Genomic DNA, 12,709 nt, shown 5'->3' on the forward strand with positions numbered 1-12,709 from the left:
TGTTTTTTGATCCAGAAAAAAATTATCATCTACTTTAATAACTGAGGGCAAAGATTGCGATGTTTTTTTAGTGTTACCCGTAATTTCGTTTATTAGTTGTCAAGTGCGTTTTGAGTTTAATTTGTATTTTTCAAGTAAATTAATTTTGAATTTTTCCTAAGGCGTTCAAATAGTCTCACGTAATTTTTATAAATGGTCTTACTCTCAGTTGTTTTTGATTTTAAATATTTAATATAAAGTTTTTGTTTAATTTTAGAAAATTTTAGAATATCTTTAATAATCCATGGCGATTTAATTTTTTATGTTTGTAATTTATTTCTACTTTGTGAAAATTGATGTCATAAATTTCATAAAAAATTTAAAAAAAAGATTTGTATATTAAATTAATGTCTTCACAAAAGTTAATAATGTCCCAATTAACTAAAGAAATTTGATATTTAAAAGATTCTAGATTTTTATTATGAAAAAGTGTTTTTTAAATGATTTTTTTTTCATTATTTAAAATTTTCGCATACATATCTATTGAAAAGAAAATTGGGAAATGATCAGATATGTCACTTTTAATAATTCCGACAAATTGATATAAAAATATAAACGATGAAAATGGATACAGAACTGCAGAACCGTAGGAATAGGTATGCGAGAGGTGCAGTCGCACAGGGCGGAAATTTTTGGCGTGGCGGAAAACTAATTACAAATCATTATATTATTTCATTACTTATATAAAAATAATAATTATTGTATACATTTAATTTTTGCTTCTGCGTCACAATGAACATTTTTTGCTTCTGCATTAAATAAAAATGGGGAGGTGATTTTAAAAACAGGTTGTAGAAAGTAAATACAACCCAGTGGGCATTTGGACGTCCAAGGACGTTCAAATTGGACCTAGGACGTCCATTTCGGACGTCTAATGGACGTCCAAATGAAACACCTTTCGTCCGTCTACAGTGGACGTCCAAGGACGTCCGTTTAAAACACTTTTTGGACGAATTGAGACGTCTGGCGGACGTCCAAATTCGTCCAAAATTGACGTCCTATCAAACGTATGGTCGTCGTATTTAGGCATGACACCGAAATCTAGCAATAATTTCCTTTTTCAAGTTAAAAATTTATTTACTTGTTTAAATGTTATAATACATGGTATAATTTAAAAAAAAATTGAAAAATTTTTATATTATTTAACTCCTTCTTTTTGCAATTTCGGCATTGCACGTTTTAACAAGTCGCCAACAAGTGTCTCAATATTGCCCACGTCAAAACCATCTTTTTCTGAGATGAGCGCTTCTAAAACAAGCAAAATTTAGAACTAATTTTCATTTATACTTAAATATTATTATGACTTTTTTGTTCTTTATAACAAAACTTGATAAAAACTTTAAGTTAATTACGATGTAATTAGGTATGTAAACTAACTTACTTTTTAAACATTTGTATAACGTTGTGGCCACAAATTTTCGTTTTCCTTTTATCCCATCTTTACTGAAGCAGCTTTGTAAAGGTTGTGTCATTATGCTGTCTAACACATTTTTAACTAGTCGACGTGGCGTTGAACCACCAACGCCCTTAATCTGTGTAATCTAGAGACAATAAAAACTTTATTTAAAAAAAAAAATCCAAGCTAATCTCAATCTTGTGTCTATTTGAGGAAAAGTCATTGTAAATAAAATTGTTAACTTCTAATTTAAAATAAAAAATTTAGCTTTTTTAGTTTTGAGTTTTATTTTTAAAACTCAAAACTAAAAGGTAACATTGAAAACTATTGAAAAAATTTACTTTTTCTATAAGGTGGAAAAAAAAAAAAAAAAACTAACTAAACTACCTTGCGAAACCTAGCTGCTTTACTGGAGTTTAGTCCATTTTCTTCCTCATCAAATCTTTCCATTGTATCTATTGGTTCTGTTAAAATATCGGCAGTTGCGAACCCACTGGGTCCCGCATCATTACTTTCAAGTAGCTCAAGACGATCAAGGATTTTTTTTTGATTCTCCTTAACTTGATCAAATTGACTTGTTAGTTCCATGAAAATTGCATATTGAAATTCCGAAAAGTAAAGCGAAAATTTAATTAAATATTTAATTTATGATTTTTCAAAATTGAAAAAATATTTATTATTAATTGCAACTATTGAATTAGATTTAATTACAATTAATTATAACAATAAATTCTTAATTCTGAAACTAAAATGAATTATAAATATTATTATCAATATAATACAAAAAAATGAAAAAGTTTTCAAAAATGAAAAACAACATTGATAAAATATATACAAGTAAATACAAAAGTACTCACGCTTGTTTGACATTTCTTTAAAAGAAACTCCACCATTGCCTATATTTGAATGTTTCCTTTTTAAATCACCTGTTTTAAAATCAAGTTGAAAATATAGTTAAATTTTTATTCTGAAAATATAGTTAAAAAAGTATACAGTTTTTCTGAAATATCTGTAAATATAACCTCATCACCTGTATTTGAACATTTATTGCTCAGCCTATGAGTAAATCCACTGCTCATAGATTCATTAGAATGAAAAATGAAGTCTAGCTCTGGACTAGGTGCTCGAACTTCTTTTGATTTTCCAACAATTTTGTTAATGAAATCAGGTGTAAAATCAGGCAACAGACTTGGAGCTTGAGCTGCTTTCAGTTTTTCTAATGCAAAAAGAAAAAAACAAAAAAACAATAAAGTTGAAATAAATACTAATCAAACAAATAGTTTTTCTGGAATACCTTTACATAAAACTTAGTCACCTGTATTTGAATATCTATCGCTCAGCTTATGAGAAAATCCACTGTTTACAGGTTCATTACAATTAAAAATGATGTTCAGCTCAGGACTGGGTGCTCGAACTTCTTTTGATTTTCCTTACGGTTGATACAAAAAAATTATTTATACACTCAATAATTTTTTTATCAAGAGAAATTATATAAATAATAAAAAATATAAACCGTGATTTTCTGACTCATCTTCTGTTTGAAATTGAAGCATCTGGTTGCATGTCTCTAACGTTCCAGCTTCCAAAATAAATTCAGTAAACTTATACTCTTTCCAGCTTGGTTCCGGAACAGCCCACTTAGAAATATAAGTTCCAAGAGTTTTGTATCCTTTGGGTGGGAAATAAACAATATATTTGTCTAAACTAACCCAATGACAAGGAACCACTGTCTTGGTTGGTAGACCTTTTTCAGTTATAACCACAGCACTAAAAAGCCTGAGAATAAAAAAAAGGACTTAATGAACAAATCAAAAGTACATACATATTACATTCATCTTAAATATCTTTTTACTTTTTTTAAATTAGAAACATAAACCAGTCAATATTGTTTACATATAATCTTAACTTCAGATTTTATAAGTTTTTTTAAACAGATTAATAATAAAACCAAAAACAGTATATTTAAATAAATCTTTTCTCATAAAAAAGGTTTAGAAGTAGAAAATTTTAATATAAATAAAGGTAAGTATAGTTTATTAGGTAGTTTTTTTTTTCAGCCCAAATTTACACAATTTAATAATGGTATGATAACTTGATCATTTCCATGTGGTAAGCAATCCATTTTATATTTGTACAAGTTACTTGATCTGACCAAAGTGTATCTTTTCTTATCAGAAATATTTGAAGAGTCTTAGAAAAAACGAAATCTTCAAAAAAATTATCTAGTTCACTCTTTTTGTACATCTTGCATACTAATCTACCATCAGGCAAAATGTTGTTCACAAAGCATATACAATCTTGAGTATTAAACCAAGAGTTAGTAGGTCCATTAAACTTGGTAATAGGAATTGTTTTCTCAGAGTAAGTATCTTTTAATTCATGAAGCCTTTTAATTATTTCTATTAATGGATTCTGTTTACCATTCCTTTTAAGGTTTTCAAATAATTTTCAAATTGAAAACATGAAAAAACATCAAGAGAATATTGAAAAAATTCAACATCATCAGTAAGATGCTTGAGGTTATGTATATTATATACAGTGAAAGTATCACCATAATGGTCATGTGCATTAGTAACAAAATAATTTAAAAGTTGCCTTGCTGAATTTAGATAACTGCATTGTAAGATGGTTTCCTCTTCACATAGCATGCGTATTGCAAGGGCTAAACTCAAAAAATGTTTGTATCTTTTTGGTTCCAGCACATCCTTTAGTACAACAATGCCTGTGTGTAGAAGAAAAGTTCTAAATTCAGTAGCCTTCCACCGATTAACTTCAGTTAGTTCACGTGATTGTCTCGCAAAATCTGAAGGTAATTTTCCTTTTAGTTCACTTAAACGATGAGATATCTCTATCAGATCTGCAGAAGCCAATCTTCCAGAGAATATCCATGGATATCCTCCTTTTAAATACAATAAAATACGACGCATTACTCCTAAACAAACTAGATGCATATAGTCCAATGGAAACTGTTGAACAAGATCTAGTTCTTGAATTTCATACAATGGAGTCACTATATGCTGATGAGATCTGTTTTCATTATCTAGTTGAGCATACTGGCCCGAACGTAACCCATAATCAGTTTTTTTTAAAACCAAATTACTATTAATTGTACCATAAACTATACGACCTTTAACAGACACACCAGCCTCATCACATTTCTCACAGGCATGGTAACCACAATGTTGTACAATACCCTTCAGAAGACTGCGTGCAGGTGAATCACATGGAATTGCAAAGATTGAGACATAATAGGATTTACCGCATAAAATAACTGTTTTATTATGCAGCTCTTTAAGCTCATGTGCAAAATTGGTTAAAAACTCAATAGGATTTGGTTTTTTCTGACCACCATACAAGGCAACAGTAAAAGGTTGAAAAACAGAAAATTGAGATGTGATAGGCCTTTATTGGTATCCCGATGATTTAAAAATAGGGAGACCATCTACATTAAAGAGTAGCTTAATTTCATGACAGTTATATGCACTACGCCTTAAAATTGTTTCAAGACCTTCCTTTATGCCAAGGTATTTATATTCACCTTCATTCATTTCGGTTGTATCAACTTTGTTCAATGTTCCTAAAACTGTCCTTGAATCTTTTGGAAGTTGGTGCCCATGATTTCTTAAAATTGTTAATAAGTCATTAACACATTCTCGTGTAGTTTGATGCTTTAATACCCAAATACGAATGTCTTTTAATAATGATTGACTATTATCTGTTAACTCACAAAATTCATCATCTGAAGAATAAATAAAACTATTAAAACTTTGCGAAACACTATTTATTTTGGGCTGATGATCACAATCTGATTCATTCTCACTTTCTGATTGCATGAAACAACCACAATTAAAAGATTTTATAGCTAAGTTTTTACTAATATTTGAATCATTTGTTGGGGAATCAATACATTGTGAAATTGCATACACATGACTACGGTTATTACGCCAGTTAGTTATACGCTTCCTAAAAAAACACTTTGCAAATAATAAAATTGTGTAAAATATACATATAATAAAACTTATTTGAATAGAGATAAGGTGGTAAATTTATTTTACTTATTTGTAACTAATATTATTATTATTATTAAAAACTTTTCCATATATGTAATAATAATTTATTATTATACTGTTGTCTTACCTCTAGGACTCCTAGAATTAAGATTACCAGAAAATACTAATATATATTTTTAATAAGTACTCTAAAATTTCAAAAGAGGAAAAAAACATGGAAGCTGTCTATAAAACATGTAAATAATCAAAAGGTATTTTAGTCTACTAGATTAAAATATTTATGCAAAAACTATATCATATAGTTTTAGTATAGATATTTTAATCTAATAGATTATTAAATCAGTAAATATTTAATCTAGCTAGATTAATATATCTACTGATATAATTATCTATTAGATTAAAATATCTATACTAAAACTATATGATATAGTTTTTGTATAAATATTTTAATCTAGCAGATTAGTGGTATCTCTAGAGATACCACTAGAAATATACTATATATTATTAGGTATGCTACATGAAATTTTTTTATTGAATAAATTCTAGGTTGTTATATATCATTAGAAAGAGCTTCTATTGAATATTTTAAAAGTGAAAAAATTATTAAAATCAAACGATTCCACAAAAAGTTATGACGTTTTAAGTACCGATTTTTAGATATATGGATTTGTTGATAAAACTGTGGTCAAAATAAAGTTTTTTTTAACTAAAATTGTTATAACTTTGTCAACTCATATATATATATGCCTAAAACTTAGTTTCAATAGATAGATATAAGAATAGCCTACACATTAACACTGTCATACACCCTTAGGGTGTATCTGGTAGGCTAGAGGGGCCACCCAACTTCCACCTTCACTGTCATAATATCAATAATTCATCTTTAAAAGTATTTTTTTTTTACTGCTAGTTTTTATATGCAAGTAGTTGTTTTTATTTCTTTCTAGAACAAATACGAGAGGTTGATTTTTAAGTCAGGGTGTATGTGGGGTTGGGGGAAGCACCGTATTATTGAAAACACCCTATTAAGGTGTAAGACCCCTCAAAAATCATTAAAGAATCAAAAAATTTTTTTTGTGTAATTCTGACACGAAATTTATTGCTGAACTCGAATTTGAAAACCATTTCTTCAAGTAAGATTTAGTTCTTGAGATATAAATCTATTCCTTCGACTGGGTAAATTTGATCTGCCTAGCAACACACATAGCAACAGGTTTTTAATCAGAATTGCAAGCTATTTATTTTTTTGTCTAAAGTTTTGTCTGGTGTAATTAATCAACTATGTTGTAGACAATCAGAATTCAATCTTTAAGAATGTTTCCCTAAAAAAAGGACTCAACTCAATGTTTAATATTTGCTGCTCTAACTGCAATGAAAAAACTGAATTTTGTACTTCAAAGAAATATTCTGGGGAAAAATTTTGAATGTAAATAATATAATAGTTTATTCAATGCGTCATGTGGTCAAGTTATTTCAGGATTAGAAAAGCTTACATCTTTAATGAACATTCCTAAACCTATGATTAAAAATGATTACAACAAAATAAATAAATCTGTCTCTGATTGTGCTAAAATTGTTGCAAAAGAAACAATAATTGAAGCTGTTAAAGAAATTTGTCAATCTTCTTCAAATATTGTTGACACTGCATTATCAGCTGATGGTAGCTGGCAACATAGTGGGTTTTCTTCATTAAATGGAGTTATTACAGCAATACCAATGGCCACAGGTAAAATTCTTGATTACGAGCCAATGAGTCGGTCATGCAAAGCACGTAGTCCAAAATTAAAACTTAAAGAAAATAATCCTTTTGGATTTGAAGCTTGAAAGTTATCACATGTTTGTAAATAAAATTATCGTGGCTCTGCTTCTGGCATGGAAGTAATTGGTGCACAAAGAATATTTGGTCGTTCTATTTCACAAAGTAAACTAAGGTATGTTAACTATTATGGTGATGGCAATTGTAAAAGCTTACTCTTTATTCCTGGTATATATACTCTTCAAGGCTGTTCAACCATAAACAAAAAGCGTTTAATTTTCATAGAGTATTAAAATCAACCAACATTTAAAAAGCGAAAACAAGTTATTCGTGGATGCAAAAAAAAAAGAAGATGACTCAGAGAATGACCAAGATGGTTATCTATATGATTCTGGTTCTTGTTCTTATGAACAACAGATTTTAAATTGAGTATTTGACATTTTTATTTGGTAAAGTTGTTAATGTAATATTTAAATGCTTTTTTCTCAAATTATCAATTTCTAACCTCCTGGCCATCTTATCTTATTAACCGTATGTCAGATATGCATGAAATTTTCACCAAATGTTTATTGCATCTAGTTTTACAATTGGAACTAAAAATTTTACAATACTGTTAGGAGTTTTTGATTTATAGAAGATTTAGTTTACAAGAATGCATTTTTTTAAATACGCCATTTTGAAAAACTCAGCATAGCTTAAATACTTTGGTTTTTAGAACAATTTTAGTTCAGTTTGTAGATTACTATGTTGTTAATCATATGCCAAAAAGTCATATTCTATATGCTTTCGGTTACTGAGATAGAATGGCTGGGGTGGCCTAAACATTTTTGGGTGTTTTAAATTAATTTTATTAGTTGCCATTTTACTTCGTAACCATGGCAACTAATAAATTTATTTTAGATTATTTAAAATCTTGTTATATAGTTGTTTCTCAGAATATACTTGGTTTTTTATTAGAGAGATTTTTTCAATAAACAATTTTTTGAGGGGTCTTACACCTTAATAATTTTACACTAATAGTAATATTATTACTAATAATAATAGTATTACTATTAGTTTTACTGTTTCCATTCAAAAATCAACAAATAAATTTCAAAATGAAATTATTAAAATTCTTACAATTTAACTTTTCACTCATTTTATCTAAATAAAGCAACATTATAAAATTATTAATTATGACAGTAATAATATAAACAAACAATAATATAAACCTTTTTAAGTTAAAAAGGTTTATATTATTGTTATTTAATACTAATTTATTGTTGTTGTTCTTAAAATATAACAATGTGATTATCAATAATAATAAAATTTAACCTGCAAAGAATTTTATCTCGTACTCCCCCCTCCCCCCCGCAAATGATTAAATAAAAAGGAAATTAGGTACCAAAATTGTGCACCTAAATAGGGTATCACCGCCTCTGAATCTGGCAACGAAATTTAGCTGGAACATAAAAAATGTGCTAACTCGAGTGTCAGAAAAATTGAGAGTTTGTCAGGCTTTATCTTCAATAATTCCTTGATGCAGAAAGTAAAAAACCGTTTTGCCAAAACTTTTGAATATCAATATAGCTACTTATAAAGCTCATTATTTTATTCAGAAAACACATATTATTAAAGTTTATTCATTCAAGTTTTTAAAAATATCTTTGTTGGTATGAAATTCCGAAAAATAAATCAACATAAGTCTGCACAAGATTATAGAAAAAAGGAAATTAGGTACCAAAATTGTGCGCCCAAATAGGATATCACCGCCTCTGAATTTGGCAATAAAATTTGGCAGGAATATAAAAAATGAGCATACTCGAGTGTCTGAAAAAGATAGAGTTTGTCAGGCTTTATCTTCAATATTTGCTCGATAGAGAAAGTAAATAACAGTTGTGAATATCAATAAACCCACTTATAAAATTCGTCATTGTAATCAAAAGGCACATATTATCCAAGTTAAATCATTCTATTTTTGAAAAAGTATCTATGTTTATATGAAATTCTAAAAAACAAGTCAACAAAATTTGGTACAACTTCTATCTCTAAAATCAATCTTCAAAAATCGTTGCACAAAATTTTAGCACATTTATCGGTTCCGTAAAACGCGATTTCCGCATACCTAATATTATACTAATATAAAGCTTTAACTATAGAAAATAAAACAAAGCTGAAATAGATGTTATTTAAAAAACTTTATATACTATATACTTATATAGTTTTTCTACTAACATTTATAATCAATGCTAATAGATTCAGCTTTGTTTTACTCAAAATTTACTTTTACCTTTGATATTTTTCACTTGAATCTCCTTGAAACCTTTTTGAATACGTCTTACATTCCATTATTTAATTTTCCAGGAAGACAGAATGATCAACTGTAAGCAATGTGTAATGTAGGAAGACAGAGTAAGCAACTGTAACAAGAAATGTTGCAACTAGCACGCTGTTATATAACAGTGAATATAATTATACTCAAAAACACAATTACAATGGCGGTTAATAGTTCGCGCAAGCGTATTAATACTATCGACGTCCGTAGACGTCCAAATTAAAAATTAGGACGAAGTTCGAATAATTTGGACCTCCAAGGACGTCTAATTAGAATAAATGTATAAATAAATGAATGTATGTGACATCGGATCAATTAATTTGTAATTTTAAGGTTTATCGAGATTTCATTGCATTACATCCAGCTAAATAGTTTTAGTGTTTTTGTTACGTTTATGTTAGTTAATTACTTTTAGATATTTTTTATCTATCCCTTCAAGTTTTTGCTTCGAAAATGTAAAGGTACTTTTTCATTATCTTTAATGAAAATTATATAATTATATTAGGCATATATCAAATATATATCAAATTGTTATATTAAATGTAATTAACTTTAAGAAATATTTTTGTTACTTTTTTATGTTTTTTTAGTTTTTCTTATTTTAGTGTGATTAATTTTTTGTTGAAATAAATATGTTGGCTTTCTTTATGAATCATTTTTCAAATGAGAAACGTTTTGTAGGTGTCAAACATGCAAGTTTTTTCAAAAGAGAAACGTTTTGTAGGTGTCAAACATATAAGTTTTTTCAAATGAGAAACGTTTTGTAGGTATCAAACATATAAGTTTTTTCAATCGAGAAACGTTTTGTAGGTGTCAAACATATAAGTTTTTTCAAATGAGAAACGTAGTGTCAAACATATAAGTTTAATTTTAAACATATAAGAATAATTTAGATTATCATACAACTTTTTTAAACCAGTAGTTTTAAAATATAGATATAAAGAAATATAGTTATTTCATATTTTCAAACGGAAATCTTTCCTTATAGTTACACGTCCAAAAATTGAATACAAAAATTTAGAAATGGAAATTTTCATATTTCAGGCAGAATTTTTAATGGATAATCTAAAAAGTGCCAATCTACTTGATCTTTTACAGCTTATTCATAAATATTCTTTGAAAGCTGCTTCCCAAACATTGAAATCTGTCTGAGGATGTTTTTGACACTACCTGTGACAGTTGCATTTTGTGAAAGAAGTTTTAGCAAATAAAATTTAAGGTCTTCAATGGGCCAAGACTGATTATCAAACTTGTATATCATCTTAATTGAATCAACACTGGCAAACTAACTTAATTATAATGATGTTATACATGATTTCGCATAACTGAAGGCCAGAAGAGTGAACTCAAAATGACTTTTAAAAAACATTAAAACTTTATTATTAATAAAGTTTAAAAAAAATGAAAACTAGTCTGACCGTTTTTTTTTAAGGAGGAGGGAGGAGGAGGGGGCGGTCAGCAAATTTCATTAACGCACCGGGCGTCGTTTTGGCTTACTATGGCACTGTTGGGCTGTATTGATAGAGGGTTGTTCAGATTTCAAACATTTAGTCGGTGCAACAGTACATTGGTAAAATTGTCTGTAAGATTACATTATTTACTTTATATAAAGAGAACAGATACTTTCATTTTATTTCTGTATTGCAAAAATATTTTTAAATTGTTGATAAATTACTTAATGCTAAATTTAAAAGAATAAAAAACCAAAACCAATTCTTTTTTAGGAAAATAACTTTTAGTTAATAAATCTACCATCTTGTTTTTGGTTGCGGTTTCTTATTTTCAAAAAATTTAAATCAAGAATCTCAATCAATGTTTACTTAGAGATAGATTATATTAAAAAAAACAGCCCGTCTAGCCGAGGTACTAGGGTTATGAAAAAAAACACCTAACTTAAACGGGACATTTTTACGGTCACATGACAGTTATTTACATAAAATCATCCGCTCTAATTTTAAAATTAGAAACTAAAAATGAAAGTTTAAAAAATTAAAAAAGAAAAAATATTGCGATTCGTTACAAATAATCCGAAAAGCTTTATTCTTATTTTATACATATTAGAATTAAATTTCATATCTAACTTTTTTTATTTTTAAATTATTCACCTCACCAAGGCCGTGATCGCCATTGCAGTCGAGAAGGCTACTTTTGTGGTTACAACCCTTTCTCAACTCCATAACTCCAAAACATGAACCTCGACGAACAAGATCGCTGCGAGGAGAAACAGGCTAAGTGCGGTTCTACCTGAGATGTGGTGAGGATCGGACTCGGAACTTCTTGCTTATGGGGCGAGCGCTCTACCACTACACCACTACGGCATCTTATAATTAACTATTAAAACAAAAGACTCAAAATCTTAAAAACAAACGTTAAGGTTATATTTAAACAGCAATGTTTACATAGATACAAATAATAAGCAGATGTAGCTAATAGCTAAAGTTTTGTTTTGATTTTAACCTAAAAAATTTGGTAAAAGTGTTTCAAATTATAAAGTTTTACAAAATATAAAAAATAAACTCTGTACTAAGTTAAAGTTTTAGCAAATTTAGTTTTAAAGTTTTGAAAACATTAAACTTTTTAAAGTATGCATTTTTGAAGCGAGTAATTTGTAAGTTAATTTGCTAAAAACTAAACAATGATGTTGTTTGGGCTATTTTGAATTAATTTATGGATGAGTCTATATTCGCACTTACATGCGAACTTTTTTTTGTCTATTCGCACGTTTTTTACGTACGAATAACTAATATCGCACGTTAGAAATGAAAATTTAATAACTATTCGCACATTAGAAAAGAAAAATTAAACTTAAATTTTTTTATTGATAAAAAATCTAAAATGATAATTTAAATTTTGAACTATGTATTTCAAAATCAGTTCAATCTAATGATTTTTTTCTTTTAATTTTCAAAAAAAGCTAACGTACGAATTGACAAGGTACTTATTAATAGCTGTCTTTGTCTATTCGCACGTCAGAATAAATTTCTCCAAATAATAAAAAGTTTATGAAGCAAATCGCTATTTCAGTTAGAGTGCCTGTAAAAGTTTAGCTTTTGAAACGTAATTAATAGTCGAGTATTTGAATAATATCTAACAATTGATGTCACATTTTTACATAAAAAAATTTGTTTAAACATGGAGCAACAAAATAAAAATAAAACGATCAAATTGAACGAAGAATTCAATTCGTATGAAGA

General features: G+C 28.1%; 1 protein-coding gene across 4 annotated transcripts; it reads right to left on the minus strand.

Moving 5' to 3' along the window:
• Window positions 1-1,095: 1,095 nt before the first annotated feature.
• LOC136079827 (uncharacterized) lies at window positions 1,096-11,856 on the minus strand. Of its 4 annotated transcripts, none has more exons than XM_065796425.1 (8): window positions 11,626-11,848; window positions 9,471-9,600; window positions 2,949-3,211; window positions 2,751-2,864; window positions 2,466-2,651; window positions 1,823-2,361; window positions 1,421-1,580; window positions 1,096-1,287 (listed from the first exon to the last, which is right to left on the minus strand). In XM_065796425.1, the coding sequence occupies exons 2-6, from the start codon at window positions 9,527-9,529 to the stop codon at window positions 2,153-2,155; spliced, it is 831 nt and encodes a 276-aa protein (XP_065652497.1). In that variant the 5' UTR covers window positions 9,530-9,600; window positions 11,626-11,848; the 3' UTR covers window positions 1,096-1,287; window positions 1,421-1,580; window positions 1,823-2,152. The 4 variants fall into 4 exon arrangements, with proteins under 4 accessions (XP_065652497.1, XP_065652496.1, XP_065652499.1 ...); XM_065796424.1 differs by having other exon boundaries at window positions 11,621-11,848; XM_065796427.1 differs by lacking the exon at window positions 9,471-9,600 and having other exon boundaries at window positions 11,621-11,856.
• Between the last annotated feature and the right edge of the window lie 853 nt (window positions 11,857-12,709).

Source organism: Hydra vulgaris, chromosome 04 (genome assembly GCF_038396675.1).
Source record: "Hydra vulgaris chromosome 04, alternate assembly HydraT2T_AEP".
NCBI lineage: Eukaryota > Metazoa > Cnidaria > Hydrozoa > Anthoathecata > Hydridae > Hydra > Hydra vulgaris.